Below are 21,276 nucleotides of genomic sequence, written 5' to 3' on the forward strand. Positions count from 1 at the left end.
TTGATGAGTTTTATTATCTTCAGGTGAACATTAGTTTCATGACCATAACACACTTGTTTTGTTTATGCTTCAGATGTAGCTTATAATCTTGTTTTATATTTAATGTCATTTGAGTTTGGTATGGTAAATCCAAATGTGCCTCCTAAACATATACAGTAAAACCTCACTACAACAGTATTTTGGGGACCAAATAAATATATTGTTGTAGAGGGATATTTTGTTATATCGTGGGCCTACATACTTTGGGGACACAATGAGATTTTTTTAAATTCAAATGTTACATATGTATTAATTATAAATATATTTATATATTCAGGGGTCTGTCTAGGATTTTCTGAGAGATACCTATTTTATGAAAATGTAGACGTAATTTGTGAAAATTAAAAATTATATTAAAAAATCAACACTAAAATATGGATTTACCGTTTCTTATGGAATACAAAAATAAAATTTTATGAAAAAGTATTTTGTGAAACTACCGTTATTCTTAAAGTTGAATTTGTGAAGGTACCGTTAAACGGTAGTAAATTTGACCTGGACAGACCCCTGATATTATGTAAAAAATTAATTTGTAGAGTGTTAATTATGATTAAATATTGAAAAACAATTGAAATAAATTCTGAAAACAAGATCATAAACATACCTGAAAACTATTTTTCTGAAAATAATCTGGTATTTTTATTTGTTTATTCATTTTTTTAACTGTCAAGTCAACCAACAAAGTATGCATGAAGCCAAAGCACGAAAATGATTTTCCTTTGTGAATGGTGCTCCACCCACACTTTCAGATGCTAATGTGATGCTTGTGGTCATTTGAACCTCATGATCAGCTTTTAACATAAAGGAAATGAAATCTTAAAAGATAAGGGAGGCAATTCTAAAGAATGGAAGCTCTTAGGGTGGTCAGGTTTGAGTCTTCTCTTGTTGGCAAAAGATGATAAAAAAAGATTTTTTTTACATTATTTGAAAATAAATAATGAATGGGGAAGATAAGGTTGAAATTTTGAAAAAAAAATCGTTTTACAGGGGTTTATTGCTTCAGATAATATCATAATATTGAGAGGAGCATGACATTAATTCATATGCAAGTTTGTCAGGACCACGAAGCATCGTAATAAAGGGAGTTATTGTTGTATTGGATATCGTAGTAGCAAGAGTTCACTGTATTTTTTCTTACTTAATTTTTTTTTCTATTAACCCTACCAAATTTTAATTTATAATTTCTTTTAACCTCTTTATTTGTCAAGCATTAAGAAACTTATGTATTCTTAGTATCTGTGTCATTTCTATTAGTTTTTCTGTTCATTTTTTTTTTAGATTGAAATTGTAATAAAAATTTATGTAAAGTGAGTAAAAAAAATCTGACTCAAAATAACTTTTATTCTAATGATTAGATTTTCAAGTACTAATTCTAGGATATAATTTTTTTGATGGTTTAAAAAAAACACTTTAAATATGTTAATTAATAATGCTACCAGTGCATTAAATTACAAAATCAATGCAAAAATATAGGTTTTCTTAATAAAGATTATTTTTTTTTTAAAAAAAAGAATGAACTGATTTGCATTTTGACCTGCAAAGTATGGTTAGTTGCAACAATTTGGAAAACATAACCAAATCTCCTTATCTTAGAGGTGTAGAAAGTTTGACCCCCTTAATTTTATTTCTACTTTTTATGTTTTCCCCCATTTGTCTTCAGAACTAAGTACACAAAAAAAGTTCTTTTATATGTTTTTGTTTTATAACCAACATTGAACATCAAATCCCATTTTGATTTCTTGACTAACAATTCCGTAACTCGCATTTGTATTACATGGAGAGGAAAACCATAAAAATCTCCCATTGTTAGTCTGAGGGCTGGGGGATCCATCTATCGCTTAGGATATTCTGCATCAGCACTGTGGTGGTTGCGAGCCACGAGCAGAATATTTATCAATCAGTCACCCTTGGGATTTGAACCTCGGTTACTTCATTGGGAGGCAAACACTATCCTCTTAACCATGACTCTAATGTTTATAAAACTTTTTTACCCATGAATAATTTTTGTAAAATATAGTTTTTCATAATTATTACTGAGCAGTTTTAGTATATTTATATTATTGGATGACCAGAAAGTAAAAAGAATATAATAGCTGAAGTAACATTTCAAGAATTTTTCTGAAAAGTCAGACTTTAAATAAATTTTGTTTTTATTTCAGTCAATGGCCTACATGGTTTCTGGAAACATGGATAAAGGTTATGTTGACTTTCAACTTGAAGCTGCTATAAGTAAAATCTTTGCCTCAGAAGCATGCTGGTTTGTTGTAGATGAAGCTATTCAGATTCTTGGAGGCATGGGATTCATGAGATCAGCTCAACTTGAGCGTGTCCTTCGTGATACTAGAATTTTTAGGATATTTGAAGGAACTAATGATATCTTGAGGCTATTCATTGCTTTAACAGGTATTCAAAGTGAATAAAATCGTCACTCAGTTTTTTATTTTTAATGAATTAAATCATTTATTTTTTGTTTTTATTTTATGTTTTTAAGATTAGAAACGTTGTATAGTTTATCATTAGTTATCCTTGCATGAAAGAGAACTTAAAGATGGTCATACAAATATTACCTAAGCATGTTTTTGGCTATTTTAGACTTTCTCCTGTTAACATAAGTAACAACAAATCCACTCCAATGCTTATATTGGAAAGTCACCACATTCTCTTGATTTTAGTTTCAACTGTGGCTTTTACAGTAGTAATCTAATTTTAGAATTAAATTCAAATAAAGAATATATCTTTGCACAAAACAAAATTTTTGTTTTAATTCATTTTAAGAAATTTTGAGTATCATACTCTTTAGGAATCTTTTGGGTTTTTTGACAGTCATCAGCATTCTTGACCTTTGAAACACATCCTTTCTTTTAATATTTTCTTTTTATAAGTTTTTTGTCACATTTTTTAAAATAATATTTAAAATTTATTTGAAAATAAATTATTTGAAAATAATGTAATTTTAATATCTTACACAAGCGTTTTTTTTTAAAAATTTTATTTTATTACCGCCATTGAATAGCTGACCCAATTCTGAGTTTACGATTATCAATGTTCGACTTCGTAGCTTTGTAATTTTGAACACAAAACCGAAGACAAAGGAGCTCCTGGACCTAGCAGTGGGACAAACCAGCCTTCGCTGAGGACTTTTTGATGGAACTAAATTGCATTTGCGTTACATGGAGAGGAAAATAGAGTAAACCTTTCATAACTAACTCGACGGTAAAGGGATTCTAACCTATAATTTATCTACCACTGTGGATATTTTATGTTAATACTGTGACTGGTGAAAACCGAGAGCATAATTTGTATTGATCAACCAGTAATGCTATTCAAACGCGGGTCACCTCATTAAGAGGCAAAGAAGAAGGGCCATGGCGGTTCTTTCATAAGCATTTCTCATACTCCTATCCCTTTATTGGGAAAATTAAGGAAATCACAAACTTTACCCTATTAGGTGCTTAATATTTAAATGGCCCCTTAAGGTCACATTGTAATAACAATCTTTTGTTTTTTGTTGATTTTTTTAGGATTACAGCATGCTGGTGGCCATTTGAAAGAGTTGCAAAAAGCTTTGAAGAATCCAACAGCAAATTTAGGTCTTATTCTTGATGAGGGTGCTAAGAGAGCAAAAAGAGTAATTGGTCTAAGCAGCCCCCCATCCCTCTCTACTCACATTCATAATGATTTAAGTGACTCTGGTGTTTTGGTAAATACTATTTTGATTGCTTGAAATTCTCTCAGGGATATTATGCAAGGCATTTTGTTTATCTTATGTTTGAACATAATTCATTTATCATTATTCTTATTCATTTATCATTATTTTTTTTATCATAATTCGTTATGTAAGAATATTTTGAAAGACAAAAATGCATACATAATCTGATATGATCTCAAAAATAAAGTATTGAGGTTCTAACAAATCAATTGATTAACGTTTTATAAGTGAACAGGTTTGTGCATGTTATCTTTGACGAGAAAAATGTGGCAGCTGGTTTTAACAGTACACTTAAAATAATCAGAAAAATATGCTTGAAGAAGACTATTAACTTTAATAAGTAATAGTGTTCTTCCTCTGATATCAAATTTTTAGTTTAAGCCAATTTATATTGATGTATTTACTTCTAAACAGACAAATGTTAGTAATTATTTTAAATGTAAAATCTATTTGCATGCAGAATTTCAATCAATGCATAGTTTACTTAAGGAATTTAACTATGTCTTATGGCCAAGTCACCTAATTTTATTTTTCTATCATATTAAACTTTCTCTTTATAAATTAACTTCATATTTTACTATTTTTTTAATGTTAATTTTTTTCTGATTTTTCTCTCTTAAATAATATTTGTTTATTGTTAGTATGTTAACTTTTTTCAATGTAATGAAATTTCTGCCAAGATGTGATATTTATTTAAAATATTATTTAAACTTTTTTTGCTATTTAAGATAATATTTTAAAAGTATTGTTATTTTTTTGCTCATGATTTTATATATTTGTGTGTAAGTCAGTATAAAAATAAACTTTCTTTTTTAAGGCTTCTAAGTGCATTGAAAACTTTGGCCTGGGTGTTGAAGATTTGCTAGTGAAATATGGAAAAAACATTATCAGTAAGTATTTTATTCTTAAAATTATGCCCAATAATTTAATTTTAATAAAAGTTGGAAAATGTGTTATGTGTGAACCTAAATCAATCAGTTTGTATTTACAAATTATAACTTATCACATCCTTAACTATGTGGGAAAAAAGCTGGTGGCAGTCAGTTTTAATTTCCCATTTTATGGCATTCAATGCGAATTAGTGTTTCTTAGAAACTTAATTTACTTCTGGGTAAATAAATATTGTCAATAGTAAAAAAAAAAAAAAGGTATAATAAAGGTTATAGAAGTGGAATATCTATCCACATGTTGCCACTTTTAAAAGTAAAATAGCCTTTAGAAATTTTTTGTTTTAAAAAAATAATCTTAACCGAATTTCAAAAGTGGAAAGAAAACAAACATAGCTTGGAAGTCAAGTTTTTTGCTTCGCAAAGATATCTATAACTATGTACTTTTAACGATAACATCTTTTCACTAGCATGAAATACAAGTAGAAATATTAAATGATTCTTTAAAATCTTAAAATCACCACCTTATATTTATCAGTTCTATTTGTTTTTTCTGTTTCTTTTGTTTTTTATATTTATCAGTTCTTTTTGTTCTTAAAATCATCGTTTTAATCTGTGATGACCAAATGAATTTTAAATCATTTTTCTTAAACCAAATCTTTACATGTATACAGGGTGATTCTAAAAAGATGGGCAAAATTTTAGAAAGTGATAGTACACACCCAAGCAAACAACTTTTATCAAAGAATGTATGGTAGAAAACAAAACGCAAAACCGCTAGATTGCGTCAAAGTTTATGTTCTCACATGAGGCAAAAACACATAAAGAGGCAAAAACGATAAAGTTAAGTTATCAAAGCAAATTTAATGGCATGTGATTACAATAAGTGTTCAAAACAGTGGCCGATAGCAGCTATGCACGCAGTACAACGGCGAAGATTCTGAAACACACCAGGCATATCACGAACTTTCCCTGCAGCGGCCGAAAGCTTGGCAACAAGTAAAGCAGCACAGTAACTCGCAACAGGAATGGAGCTTTCACGTTTGCATCAAACAACTTTCCAAATGCGCCAGCACCTTTGCGTTTTGTTTTCGACCATACATTCTTTGATAAAAATTGTTTGCTTGGGTGTGTACTATCACTTCCTAAAATTTTGCCCATCGTTTTAGAATCATCCTGTATAGTGGTAAGTCCCATATTCAGAATTGTCAGAACTTCGGCAAGTATGTGAAATAGATTTTTTCGATTAATTGGTCTTTAAGGTAAACAAATATCAAAACTTCCTTATTCATTACAAAATAACAAATAGAAATAATTTCCAATTCAAATAAAAATAGAAATAATTTCCAATTCAAATAAAAATTAAAATCATTTCCAGTCAAACACAAATACACGTGGTTTGCGTGGTTATTGTCATTATAACATACCACCAATTCCAAATCACACATTTCAGTTAGTAATCATTTCTCAATCCATTCAATTCACTACAATTCCACGGTAAATCTGCATGGTTTTGTTGATTGTTTTTTCGATATTTATTAAACTCTGGTCTTTCGGTATTTATTAAACTGTTTTCACTTTGTTTCTAAAATCTCAATGTTTTAATAAAATATTATTTTGTTTAGCGAATTTCCAATCACCAATTTCAAATTTAAATATTTAGGATTCATTTACGATTGCATTTTTTGTCAGTTATCGCTACCGATTTTCATGGTTTTTAATGCTATATTATCATACGCAGGAAATTTTGAATCTTGCATTTATGGAATTAATTTTTAATGCGCTCGATATGTGACGATTTTATTGTCCATGTTTCTTTGTCGATTGCATTTTCAGATTTCCGCATAACTGTTCAGATTTTTTTTTATTATTTTTTTTATTTTTTTAAATTAGCCTGCATTATGAAAGCTTTTCTCATTTAATTTTAGTAGATGATATTTTTACACAAATCATGCTTTCTTTAATTTTTTAGACGAGCAATTTTTGCTGAATCGCTTAGCGAATTCTGCTATTGACATTTACTCTATGATAGCTGTATTGTCCCGAGCAACTTCTTCCATTGAAAATAAATTACCATCTGCAAAGAATGAAACAAAGTTTACAAATCTTATATGCCAAGAGGTAAGATAATCCTTTAGATTTATTGTAATTATATTATTATTTTAGTAAAGTATTTGTTTTAAAGTTGTTTTATAATTAACTTTCTAATTAAATTGTTTCATTTTTTTAAAAAAAATATTTTGACATTTTAATGCTTAAAATTTTATTAATTTAGACTGAGTTCTTGTTCAAAACATGGTTACTCCGAATTTTACTTTTAATTAAGAAAAGTTTTAACAAGTTGTTTTAAAGCACATATTTATCAACATATGAGTATATTATGTATGTGTATGTATGAGTATGAGTTCAGATCATGAAATTATAAGTCTAAAGGTATTAGTGACTGAACTTTTCACTTGCCACTATTTTTACGAAAAATATGAAAAATTTTAACAGATGTTGTGTAAATACTTGTTTGGTGACCAAAACCATAACCTAAGACCATTGACTGAAAAATAGAAACACTTATTGTAAAGTAATAATAATATTAACTTAAAATAAGGTTGGCATAAGGTCCTAATTGTTTTAATATAATCCACATATCATTAAAAGTCATTTAAATGAGAAAAACATCTGAAAATTGAAATTTTAAAAATTATTACCATGCTTTAAACGTTTCATGTTTGTATGTTGCTGTCTTTTGGCATTATATCTCTTGTCAATTGCAGGGTTGTCAAGTTTTTGACGCATGATGGTGTTTCCTGTCATTTCAAAAACTCAGATCTTTGATTGTATTTTCACTTTATTTCAACTAATTAAAATTTAAACATAGCGTGCAACTTTATCTTAAAGCATTAAATTTTTAAAAAGAGTTATGAAAGATATTTGAAAGAAAATGGTTTAGATTATTAATAAAAATATTATATATTTTTACCGCTAGGCAACGAAAAGTGTGCAAAACTCTTCACTTGATATCTCGTGCTTCGACAAATTAATCTTGATTATTATAAATGCCATTTTGGCATGGATGTTTCTTTCTCTCTGTGATGTCCTTTCTCCTTTGGGTATGAATGTAACCCGCCCTATAAACGGGTTTGTGGTTGTGTGATGTGGGCAATGCTGCTTCTCCACAGGTGCCTACTGGGTAACGAGAAGAGAGTAAGCAGTTCTGGCATTTTCTGAGTGCCCGCCATTAAAAAAAAAAGTTTACATGCTTATCTTCATTCAGAAATAAAAACCTATTGAATATCTCAATTTATGCTAGAAGATTAAAAATTTATATATTCCTTTCCTATTGACATCTTTTAGTGTTTCTTTATAATTTGTTATTTTAAGGTATTTTACTTTCATTTTTTGATGTATATGCCGTGCTGCAATGTTAAACTATATATTGCTATTGTTCAGACAAGGGTAATATTTTTTTTTCTTCGGCGACGGCTCTGTGGAGTTTTATGAAGTTAATGAAACAGATTTTAAGCCAACCTCACCAGGTTTGGCTTTTAAAAATTCTCAGTCTGAATTCGGTTCTATACAGTATTAAAATCTTTCATGCATATTTAAAAATATTTGACATTGTCAGAATTTTCAAATATATCGTTTAAAAAAGTATTGTATTGTTTTCTTTTTCATACAAAAAATATAAGTAGACATTTCATATTAATAAAGACTTCACTTTTAAATGACATTAATTTCGATCTAATTCTTTATTCTAGGCATCTGAACGAGTACATCAAAATTTAGCAGTTTTAAAATCATCATCAAAACTGGAAAACTTCAAGGTGATGAGCTCCCTTTCTTCTGACATGGTAGAGTTTGGAGGAGTGGTCCATAATAATCCATTGAATCTGTAGAATTTATGCATTGTACAGAAAAAGTATTTTATATCTATCCTGCACATAAAGACATTGTTTGTGGAGCCATATGTAAATATCCAAATATAAAAGTCTGTGTGATATTGTAAAATGTAATTTAAGTTTGTACCACCTTTATACATTTTAAGTCATTCACATATAACTTGCCTTGGTGTATCTTAAAAAAATTTAATTGCTTGCATTATTATAATAATTTTTTTTTCACATTTTATTTAAAGTTATTTATTTATTTATATTTTTAATAAGACCTATTATTGAAAACAAAAATTTTAAAATTTCTCAGAGTTATAATTTGTGTTTTCTACGCCTGTATATTCTTGTAATAAATACTTAAAATCCACCTTGACTATCTGTGGTTTAATTTGAGACTATGCAAATTAAAAATATTCAGACTGTTTATTATTTTCTTGAAAGTATATTCAATTTATTATGTCAGCTAAGTGAAAATGTTGTTCTTTATCCCTTTATAATTCTCAGTTGTTCAATTTTAATGAAGCTAATACCATCTTTTCTTTTATGTGTATTATGTGAAAAATTACAATTAAATTAAAAAGAAACTATTTCCCAATATCAAATTTTAGCTTATAACTAATATGCAATATTGCACAAAGTTAAAGTATGATTATTACATGCCACTGGGCTGTGTAGTGAAAAAGAATTCTTATGTTATCAAAAAGATTTTTATAGTATACTGGGTGGTGTCCAGTAAATGTTGCAACATACTTCTAGGGGAAATAGGGCACATCATAAGGATTAAGAACTACTTATGAAACCATGAACAGAAATGTCATCTTGTGCTGCTTGGGGCGTTTTTTTATTATGAGCATGTTGTTGTGTGCCTTTGAACTTCTGTTCTAATTTTTCCAAAATATTTAAATTTTAAGTTACTACTATTGGTAATTGTTGGGAGTGCCATTGAAATAGGCTTAGAAATGCCGTTTTATTGTAAATTAGTGATTGGACAAGCTTGTCCAGTTAGTCCCCAAATCATTAAATTCTGATTACTGTATCTATTTGAAAGCAGTTTTTGACAGTAATAGGAAACAAAAAATTAAGATAATTTAGCTAAATAAAAGAAGTACCTGATGTTTAAAGGCACATGATGCAAGAGTTAATAATAGGCAAGCGCCCTTAATGGCATACGATAACATTTCCGGTCATGGTTTCCTAGATAATTTTTAATCCTTATGATGGGCCTTATTCCCCTAGAAGTTTGCTGCAACATTTACAGGGCACCCTGTATAAAATGTTGAACAGGTTTGCAAGGGGCTTGAGATTTGATTGGCATTGCAATTTTTTGCATATTTTCAGGTGGTTCTGGCATGCTTTTTATTTTTTCATTAAATAGTCAACATGGAATATTCAAGAAAGCAAATTGTACCAGACGGCATTGTTACAGAGTTAGCTTTTAAAAATAAATTAATTTTCCTTTAGAAATTATTGTACAGCATTATTTCAAAATAAATAAATAAAACACAAGGTCGAAACTTGCTTAATTTTTCTATGATTTTTAGGAAAGCTTGCGTGAAAGTTGACAGGCGAACTCAAATTTCTATGCTGTGTATAATGCCTAATGTTAAGTATTGTATTTATATTACATAATTATCTTTGAAACAAATATACATACCTACCAACATTGGACAAGTAAACATATATATTATATATCCGCTGTTGAACAGCCAACCCAATTTTGGGTTTACGACTAGTAATGTTCAACTCCGTAGTTTCTCAACTTGTAATTTTGAACAAATCCCCGGAAGTTGAGGACACTCCTGGAAAAGTACCCTCAGAGGTATATGTTCTGGGAACATGGAGGAATTTTTGACTAGGCAGATTTAACCTGCATCAATAACCATTTAATACACGGGGAGTCTTCAGCCGGCGGAGATCAAACTCACGACCTCTTGGCCATGGGTTCAGTGCCTGACCAACCAGGCTATCCCGGCCCTAAACAAAACTTACAAAATCGAATGGTTATGAAGTCAAAGACCTCAGGTACCACCACCTAAGATCTAAAAAAAAAAAAACTAAATTTTGAGCTCAGAATTTTGTAAAAACTTATGTGAAAGCAGACAGGCGAACTTTAATTTCTATGGTGTATAATGCCTAATGTAAAATGTTATACTATATATATATTATACTTAATATAATAATAATAAACTGTATCATCATGAAATTTTCCTGACTTTTTTAGAACCATAACCCATTTAAAAAACATTAATTTTTTTTAAAAAATTTGCTAGTTTCTTAATGAATGATTTGATTTTTTAAATTTATTTAATGAAAAAGATTAATGTTTTATTAATTTACTATGAATTTTTTTAAAATCGAATTGTATTTCATAGTGGTTCTTTGAATGTTTTTAAATCATTTGACATGTAAATAGACCTTTAGTCACCGACTTTTAATCGCAAACCACGACCACAGATTTTTTCTTCTTCTTTAAATATAGAAACGGCCACCGAAATTATGATGTCGACATATTTTAATTGTAAAAAAATAACATTAAAGTTTTTTTTATTTTTACGAATCAGCCCCCAATCTGCGACTCCAAATGAAAGTGCGTCAGCATAGACGTAGCCTCAGGGGGCAAAATATTTTGCCAAAATGCAAATTTTTCTGCAGTTGATTGCATAATTAAAATAAACTTTTTTTAATAACAAAAATTAAGATAATTACATCCACTATTGTATTTTTTATTATTAATATCTTTTCCCGCTTAGTATTTTTTTAAAATACTTGGTTTGACTTATTCCAATGCGTGTATCAAAGATAAAAAGTTACTTTTATAAAGATAACGAGATTTTAAATTATTGACTTAATAATCGTCTGCTGTAAGAAGCTATTTGGGAATTTTTGTTCCGTGTATAATTCGTGGGTGCTGGTAAAAGCAGCATTTTAAAAAAGCAGGTGAAGTGAATATCAGTCTTATGTTTTAAAAGGATAAAAGGAGTTGCTGATTACTAATTAAGACTTCGGTAGTGCACCCATTTTCTGGAATGTACTCTTCATTAACTTTGATCACTCAAAACAAGATGGTTTGTTTCATTTAAAATTTGAATTTTACCACTCTTAAGGAAAAATTTTTAAGAATCTGCTCTTTCACCCCATTAAAAAAATTGCATTTCTTTTAACCCTTTGTATCACCGCGTTACATATCAGTAACATACATGAAAATTCAATCCTATAATGAGGTGGATTTACCTATAAAATCGAACTTAATTCAGGTAAAGAAATTATTGCAAACTCGGGGGAACCAAGTCTTGGTGCAGCTGCCAATATTATAATGCATTTAGTAAGAATTGTTCCACGACATAATTGCAGGATATAAAATTTTTTTTACAACAATCCCCTTGATTGTATATTTGGCTAAGGAGGGATTGAAAAATGTGGTGTGAGACCTTGTTACCATAAAAACAACAATTTCAAAATTTTTCACATAAAGTTTTAAATATATTGGAATTTTTGTGCTATTTTTCACGATATTGGAGATGTTCAACAAATGCTTTTTAGCAATAAATTTTTAATTTTAAGGTCTTAATTTTTTCATTAGTTTTTACACGCTTAATATGATGCATTCTAACATTCGCGTAAATATTTCTTAAATCAGAGTTGTTGAGTTACAAAGGGTTAAGGTTAGTGAAATATTTTTATTTTATCGCATAATTGCAATTCTGTACTCCATTGTGTTATTAAAAAAATTGTAGAATCAATAGTAATATTTGCATTATCATTAAATTTACACAATTTCTAGACAATCAAATGATTTTGAAGTTATAGACCATTATTATTTCTAAGTTATGGTATGCCTCCTCCTTTGCACCTATTTTAATGATGAAGCATAAAGAATTTGGTGAAATATGAGTAAAATAACTATATAAGAATATTGCAATCACAGGGGTAATTTTTGGAAAAATTAAAAAACGTTAATTGATTCTTCGAAAAAAATTTTTTCACGAGAAAGAATTATTTACAAAATAGTTATTGTTAAAACGGACCATTTACAAATTTTTAATTGTAAAAAACGGTTCCTTCAAAAAAAAAAAAATTACTGATTACAAATTTAGTTTAAAACAAAAACGCTTTGAAAGATTTTTTGTTGTTTCTTTTCTCATAAAAAGAAATCTTATTTTCAATTACTCAAAAAATTATGAATAGACTTTTCACAGAAAGTTTGAGCTTCTAAATTTTTGTAATTTTTTAAAAAATTAAAAAAAATCAGGACCTTAATTTTTACGCAATTAACAAATTAAATAGATCCCTTTTGATTTCATGAAAATAGACCTTTTACAAAAAGCTTGGAATAACCCCTGAATTACAGTTATTAATAATTCAGAGATAATATAATTAATCAAGATCATTGTTACCTGTGATTTTAGTACAGTATTAGTTGTAGCTACATTTACAATTGAAAAAGTAAATTATGATTATTTGTATTCATGATTACCAGAAGACATTGACATTTTGCCCACTTTTGGAGCTACAGACTTGTTTATTAATGTTCATTATATACTAGATTCACCGACTGATTTTTACAAGATTTAATTCCATAAACAATATAACATTCTACAGACTAAAATCAGAAAAATATAAGCTTAATAACTTTATTAAAGTACAATACAAAAAAAAAATCTACTAAATTTAACAAACAAAACTGCTGCATTGTATTTTTTCAACTAGAAGTTGAGTACAGTTTTTGTAAAATCAAAATTATGGATTCCATGTTCCAGCTTCTTTCCTTCTTTCATAAATCATTCTGTGTTTTTGTTTCATGTATGCATATTTAACATGGGGAAAAGCACCAAGATCACCATCTGAAGGAACAAAGAGATAAGTGATTTTTTTTTAATAAAAAATAAATTAGATAAAACAAAATACAAAATATGTATAATAAATACAGAAATGTGCTTTTTTTTTTCTTCAAATCTGAAAATCAAGAATAAAAAGTGTAGATTTTGTTTATTAACAAAAATCACTCTCATTAACTAATTTAAACAAGATTTACTATTGTAGTGTTAACTAATCCGAACACAAATTACCATGTCAAAAATTCAAAAAAATTTTTTTTTTTCAAACTGACATTATATGCTTAATCATAAGGAAGAAATGATGGATCATGCAACAAACACACAATGAAATGCTGTTCATTGCATATTTTGAGTTTGCAGCATCAATTGCAAATTTTCGTTTCCTTGGCCTACACATTTTAATAATTCCGATTACTTTTTTATGAGCTTAAGATGACCAAAGGATAATAGACACTGTATTATAGTGACTCTGTCAAGAACACACCGGGATTGAAAATTTTAAATATGCAACAAAGCTAGTAAAGTTAACATAGGAGGACATCTTTCAAAAATCCATTTCACTCATACACTTCTAAGGTGTGTTGTCTCTTACATTAGATTAAACTCAGTTCAATGTGGAGTTTAAGGGTACAAAATAGAATAGACTGTGTCAATTAATATAATATCTATACAGTCTTGTAACACACATAGAAAAAATGTGAATATAAATTTTTTTAAATTTAATTTTGAATTAAAATTTTAAGAGTTTTGTTCGGACATCCATTGTAAATAGAAAAAGAATTCTATGGTATGCTGGGATGTACAATTGCCAGTAAAGTAAGTGGTTTTTTATCATAATGTACAGCACACCAAAATTGTAAAAAATATGTTTCGATTCCTCCTATCTTCCTTTAAGATGAACTTTAACTAAATTTTGACAAGTCTGATTTAATCAACTTTTAGACAGGCCCTAAAATTACACAATTGTTTTAAAAAAAATAATTTTTTGTTGCAAAAGTAAGGAAATAGCTAGATTTATCATTGGTATCATCAAAAACTATTTATACAGTATTAAATATATCAATTTCTAATAACAATTGAAGATCAAGGGGGGAAAATGATTTATGTCTATGAAAGCTGAAAAAATTATTTATCAAGGTTTGAGAGTTTTCAGAAGCAATTAAACGATTAAAATCGCAAAAATAAAAATATACATGAATGTCATAAGTATTCAATTACATCCTATAAAAATTTCAAAAATTGAATTGAACAAAAGCTTTTCCCCCTTAAAATTTCTTCTCAATCAATATTTTCAAACTATTACTCCAGTTCTCTTATATATCATCATGATACTTTTCTTTGTTTTTCTCGTCTACTCGTGAACAAGAATCGGTTTTCTCCGCACAGCCCATCTTCACAGGAAAAATAAATTTTCCACGTTACTAATTAGTAATCCTCAAAATGCAACAGATGGCGATTCAATAGTCATTTTCATGATAAATAGACAAAAACTGTTCTTCCCCTTGATCTTTAATTCCTTTAAGATTTAAATTTTGCACTTTTAACCAAGTTTTGTCAAGTCTGCTTCAATCTATTCTAAAACTGGTATGTAATGCAAAATTGTACTATAATCGATTCAAAAAATCAATTTTTATTGCAAAAGCAAGGAAATTGCTAGATTTAGATTTGGTATCATTAAAAATTTATTTATTTATTATATTATTATTAATAATTCAATAATAAATAAAAAATCATTATTAAAATATTTGTTTCTAATTATAATTTCAAGTAAGATTTAGGCTTTGAATGTTGCACTTTTAACAAAGTTTTATTGAGTCTGCTCTAACTAATTCTACAACAGGCATGTTACCCAAAATAACACTTCAATTATCAAAAAAAAGTTTTTGTTGCAAAAATATATAAATTGATAGCATTGGTATAATTAATAAATAATTTATTTTCACTAAAAATAATTGATTATTATAATTCTTAGTACACATTTGAGTTGTAAATAATTTGAAAAGAAACTAAATGTTAGTTACGAAATTCGTTAAAAATAAACTCTCCTTTTAAAAGAGTTGTTCAAATCAATATACTCCCATATTTTGTAAGTTTTACCTTCATGCAAATAGTAGTAGGAATAAAAATAAATAAAAAATAGCAAAATATAAACTTAAAGGCTAATTTACTCAAACTGCTTTTATAGCAAAATTGATTTTTTTAGAATTAAAACTTAAAAGTTTTTATTTTAATAAGATATGGCAAAATGTGATAGTTATATTACTATTTAAAATTACTAACTTTAAAATATGGTCCGATACATTTTTTAGTCTAAATCAGGTAATTTTTAAATAAGACTTTTAACTGTACTGATAATTAGGAAAAAGTTAATTTTCATTAAGTTTAATGCTAACAAAAACTAGGTATTAATTATTTTTTCTTTTAAAACTTACATTTAATGAAATAATTAAGAGATGCTTCCTCAAAATCATCAAACATTTTCTTGCAACGCTCATGTCTTTCATGACCCTCATATCTGACACATTCTGTTCTTCTTCTGTTAAGAAGATTAAGTATGCTTGCATCTAGATTTCTAAAAAGAATATTACATTTATTTTACAGAAGAGTACATTTTCATATAAGTTTCATTTTAAACTTTAAAATGACACAATATAATAAAACTATGGATATGTTTTTCCTTTACACTTTCATTTAAACATACAGTGTCTGTCACCTATTTGAATAACATTCATTATTAGGACATTTACTTTTATTAAGCGGTTGAGTTTACAAAATTGGAAAATCAACACAAACAAGGAAAATTAAAAGCTTTTGAAACTTTTTACATGTTTGAAAATACAAGGTATTAAAATACTAGCATATTGTCATTAAATTAGCTGAATTTTAAATAAAGAATTCAAATTTTAGCAATAAAAGTTTTTATAAAAGTTTCAATAATAAAAGTTATTTTAATTTTCACCCTTACATCAAGCATTAATAATAAATTTAAACACATATTGAATTCCTCCTTGACACTCAAATCTTGCCATTTAGTAAGGCATACTGCCAACTTAAAATGAAAAGATAAACCAAATTAAAAAGATAAACTTCAACTTTATTTGTAATTGAATCATAATACGACAAAAAACTGGTTCAAAATTGTTCTTACATACAATATACATTCTGTAAGTGATTTTATCATATTGAATACATTGTTGTATGACATTGTCATCAATTATCACAGATTATTATTTTTTTTTACTGAATAATGCATGTTATGTTTGTTTACCTTAAAGACCTATTATGGGAAAAAATCTAATTTCCAGAGTTGCCGAAATCCAGTCGATTTCAGATAATGGTGTGTAATACCATTATGTAATTTTTTCAAAGTTTTTCATTGCTTCAATAGGAAATATGCTAAAAGTATTTTCTGTATATAACTGTCACCATGTAACAGCAATATTGAAGTGGAATGTTTAAAATTGCCTATAATTAACTGAAATCATCATAATTTTAATTATGAACAACAAATATAGTAAATCATAATTTAAAAATGATAATTCACAGTTGAACATACTTGTCTCGCTTAAACTGCTCTTGAGCTTCATAAATGCAAGAAATATCATTTTCATAGCATTCATCAATAGTTGGAACTCTGTTATATTTTCTGTGGTAGTATGGGTAAACTTTTTGATTGGGCAATACAACTTTCTCTGCATAAAGAAAGAAAAAAAAATATTACCTACATTTATAAATAAAAAGTAACTTACATATATTTCACACATAATTTACACCACAAATATTAGTTTGATCACCTCATTATTAAACATTACTTCCATTTTTAGTAATGTAGTACACTCATTGCTACAGCTGCATTGACAAAAGCACTTATCTATTAATGTGAACATTGACTGAATAGTTGAATACAAAAGTTAAATAATTTAAAACTTTTCACTTCTCGAGAACTATACAAACATTATTAATGATTGCACAGAATTTAAGAATTTTCAAACTTTTTAATAAATTTTTTTCAATCTTTTTAAAATTAATTAAAAAAATAATAAATAAACATTCTTAATTATTTTTAATGCGAAATTATCTTTTATTATTGAGTGCAAAAAGTTTTGGATTCGATTAAATAATTTCAGATCAGAGATGTGAAGAAATATGCGAGAACATTAAGAGATTAAAGTTTTTGACAGTTCTCTTTATTAAATTAATATTTGCAGCAAAGAAAAAAAAACTTTTTTGTGTTAAATTTGCACACATTACATTTTTAATGCAGGAACTTCGAACCATCTTAGTACAAGAAAATTTGATGGAATGTTATCAGTGTGCTTTTTTTTGTGCACTTTCAATTAGTATTTTGAATCATAAAATTACAATCAAGCAAAACAATAGCATTACCTCTAAACCAAATACAAGGTCTATCAATCAAACTATATACATATCCCATAAAATTAATGAGTGTGTTTCTTGTTTCCTGGGATGGACCATTAAAGAAAGGTCTTCCTGGCAGTTCATCCTTCATTTCTGTGTATTGCATAAAAGAAAAAGGCATTTTAAACATATGCTAATTTAAACAAGAATTACATATAATAAATAAAAGAAATAGCAAATTTTTAAGATTGTAAATAACATTTCAGTAAATTAACTTCAAAATGTTTACACATTTAGAATTTTAATTTGTTGCCAAAAGATAAATTATTAAATAAAAATATTAAAACTACATATAAGACGGCAGAAAATCAAAATATGTTAGAAATTTATCTTTTTGAATATTTTTAATAATTTAGAGTTTGTTGCCATTAACTGTAAAGATAGATCTTGTTGATTTTAATAAAGTTGCCATTTTAACAGCATTTTTGCCCCACCCACAAACCCGTAAGAACCCAGATCCAAATGTTTTTTTTTTTATAAACATAATCCAAATCTGCCCTTACATCAATTATTTTTTATTTGTCTTATAAATATTAATACACAAATATGCATAACCCTACCTTCAAAACGTAATGCATTTAGATAAATATGTATATAACTTAGAATTAATACAATGATTTTTCTTGCTTATTATTAAGAAAAACCACTTTTTTGGACAATAATTTGAGCTTTCTTAATGTTATTTGTTTCGAATTGAACAGGTGCAGAGCACAGGCTGGAATAACTTTTTCTTTTATCTCCTTAATAAATTCAGCTTTCAAATAAAAATAAAATAAGCATACATAAATATCTAAATAAAATATTAAAAATATAAATTTTTTAATTCTTTTCAGAAGATTAATTTTGTTTCAGAAAATATTCAAATGGATGGATTAAAATATTTTGAAAGTAGTTATATTTTAATGCTACAAAATAATAATTTAAATATAAAAATCCATTAACTTTTGAACCATGATAAAATACTGAATAATATGCAATTAACGTTAGCTATTTTTACATAATAAAATTTTATTTAATAAAAGTTTACATGATTGTTTAATTATTTTGATGATCAAAACAAAACTGATTGTAAATACATAGTTTAAAAAGCAACTGAAAAAACTATTAAGAAAATTGTTAAACAAACAGTAGTTATGTCTAGTTAGTTTTCATGCAAAAGACATTATTTTAACAAAAAAAAAAACTATAACTTAAATATTTAAGAACAAATAAATAAAGCAGGAAACAGTACATTTCTTTGACTAGAAATAAAAGCATACTATTGGGGTCAAAGAAGAAATTTTCCTATGAAAATTTTCTTTTAATATATCTAGGTAATATCAGAAATCTTAATCTAGGTAATATCTGAAAAAACCCAATCAAACCCCCAACCAGGTTTGTTTTCTTAAACTCAGAAGTTTTTTGATAAAAATTTTCTCAAAAAAAAAAAAACATCTTCTAAACAATAAAAGTGATTTTTTGTAAAACACATTTTTGTTGTGAACTAATTTTAAAAAAAAAAGTTATAATACAAAGCTATTTTCAGAGATATTTCCATATCTGTTTGCGCCAACTGAAATTGTCAAGATCTCAAAGGGATTTTAAATTTGCAAAAATTAAAAAAAAAAAAGGAAAAGAATAATGTTTAAGTTGGTTAACAAATGGGTGGGTATGAGTTATTCCTTTGGACCCCTATTGGGCTTGTAAGATAAAACTTAGAGAATATTACTGAAAGAAATCTTCCCCTACACTTTGTAAATACACACAAAACAGTATTAAGAAAGAAAAGGTTTAGAAACGCTAAAAGTAAAAGATTAAGGTGTAGTGCTTAGAAAAATTTCCGAGGGTTTTAATAAGTTCAATAAACTAATAATTCAGCATTTGCGTAGTTTATTTTCAAACAATGGATTTAAATTAGGAGTAAATTAATAAGAATAATCTAATGTTACAATTTTCAACTGATAGAGAACAATCTACATACATTAAATACACAGTTATTGTTTTTACATTATAATGTCGAGAAAGATTTTAAATTGTCTAAAATATATATCTAATTCACTTAGACGAGTATTTTTTCTTATTTCCTCAGTCAAATTCTGTATAAAGCCTGATTATATTACAGCATACTTTTTGACCTTGCACATGAAAACGTAAACATTAGTTTAGAGCAAGAAAACTATTTATAAATAATTAGTGTCAAAAGCACTACAAGGTGGAATTGAAGTGCATACAATTAAAAACTTTTCTATTACCTGATTCCTATGTATTTATAAGTTAAATATTAAATTATTAATATTTTTAAAAGCATCCAAAACTAGAAAACAGACTATAAGGACTTTTGTTTGGATCAGATGTTTGAACACAACAGCTTTTGGCTGACTATATTTGTCCGTTTACAAGTTAAAAATTTCAAGGAACTGTAGTCTGTAGCCGAGAGGTATCAGCTGAATACTTAGAAACTTGAAGGGTCATTCTTACTGCAAACAATTTACACAATTCCGATGGCCATCAAGAAAAAATAAGAAACTGATTTTCTCTCAAAGCTTTGCCCTCTTTTTTCTCTCAAAAACGATCGGGACGTGCAAGAATCACGTGCGTTGAGAACTGTCTCTGAAACTTGCAGATGCCACCCAGAAGGTGCACTTTCAGCCCTTCTTTTGTCCCTTTTAAGAAATGTTTAGAAACCAGAATGTTAAGAAATTAAATGTACCACAAGCTGCTCTCACATGTGCAAATCGCACTGATGTACGATCTCATACGCGAATTGCACGCAGTGAGACTGCTCCTTCAAGAATGCTGGGCAGGATAAAAATTGGCCCACCTATTTTAGACAATAAAATTAGCCACTAACATCGTGATAGTTTTTATCGCTTAAAATAATATTTTAGATCTATAGTTTTAAATTGTGAAATACCTCATATAAAGGATGCGGTTCGGTACTTTTAATTACTTGCACTTGAGCTGCCCTATGGGCTATTGGCGACTTTCTAAGGAACATCCCTGAGGATGATCTGGAGATAACGTTCCATCTCGTTTTAGAGGTAGGACATATTCACACACCATTCATCCGTACATCGTTATTCCTAAACCAGAACAGTATCCTAAACCAGAACACACTAAATCTCCGAACCAGTACCTCCAGAGGTATTTGTTATGTAAAATGGATTTTGTGACCCCGACAGATTTAGTGTGCATCAGTCACCATTTTGTACACGGGGAGTCTTCGGCCGGCGGGGATCTAACTCAGACCTCTCAAACATAGACCCAATGCCCTACCAGTCAGGCTATCCCGGCCCTACCTCGTATAAAGATAATACAGATTGCTTTATTATGGAAGTGCATTTTCTCGACCGAATTTCTTGGTTCCTCTAGTTAAAATTTTGTTTCAATATTTACCTTGTAATTTACAATGGTTAAAAAGCTATCTTTGTACTAAGCACATATGAATGCATAAATATATGATATAGTAGTGTATCTATCACTACAAAAATGTAATTCCAATTCACTAGTATATAAGACATGTT

General features: G+C 28.0%; 2 protein-coding genes across 6 annotated transcripts in view; one reads left to right on the plus strand and one right to left on the minus strand.

Moving 5' to 3' along the window:
- Positions 1 to 8,886, plus strand: part of LOC107450301 (Acyl-CoA dehydrogenase very long chain) — a 25,751-nt gene extending 16,865 nt beyond the window's left edge. For all 5 annotated transcript variants that reach the window (XM_043047544.2, XM_043047543.2, XM_043047545.2 and 2 more), the window contains exons 11-15: positions 2,199 to 2,442; positions 3,561 to 3,739; positions 4,566 to 4,638; positions 6,608 to 6,756; positions 8,388 to 8,886. In XM_043047544.2, the coding sequence (XP_042903478.1) occupies positions 2,199 to 2,442; positions 3,561 to 3,739; positions 4,566 to 4,638; positions 6,608 to 6,756; positions 8,388 to 8,525 (783 nt within the window). In that variant the 3' untranslated portion in view covers positions 8,526 to 8,886. The remainder of the gene's footprint in view (positions 1 to 2,198; positions 2,443 to 3,560; positions 3,740 to 4,565; positions 4,639 to 6,607; positions 6,757 to 8,387) is intronic.
- Positions 8,887 to 13,136: 4,250 nt separating this feature from the next.
- Positions 13,137 to 20,138, minus strand: LOC107450290 (NADH dehydrogenase (ubiquinone) PDSW subunit). Its single transcript, XM_016066052.3, has 5 exons — positions 20,005 to 20,138; positions 17,741 to 17,866; positions 16,911 to 17,046; positions 15,787 to 15,926; positions 13,137 to 13,360 (listed from the first exon to the last, which is right to left on the minus strand). The coding sequence occupies exons 2-5, from the start codon at positions 17,862 to 17,864 to the stop codon at positions 13,257 to 13,259; spliced, it is 504 nt and encodes a 167-aa protein (XP_015921538.1). The 5' UTR covers positions 17,865 to 17,866; positions 20,005 to 20,138; the 3' UTR covers positions 13,137 to 13,256.
- Between the last annotated feature and the right edge of the window lie 1,138 nt (positions 20,139 to 21,276).

The sequence above is a fragment of the Parasteatoda tepidariorum genome, chromosome 5 (assembly GCF_043381705.1).
Source record: "Parasteatoda tepidariorum isolate YZ-2023 chromosome 5, CAS_Ptep_4.0, whole genome shotgun sequence".
NCBI classification, from domain to species: Eukaryota; Metazoa; Arthropoda; class Arachnida; order Araneae; family Theridiidae; genus Parasteatoda; species Parasteatoda tepidariorum.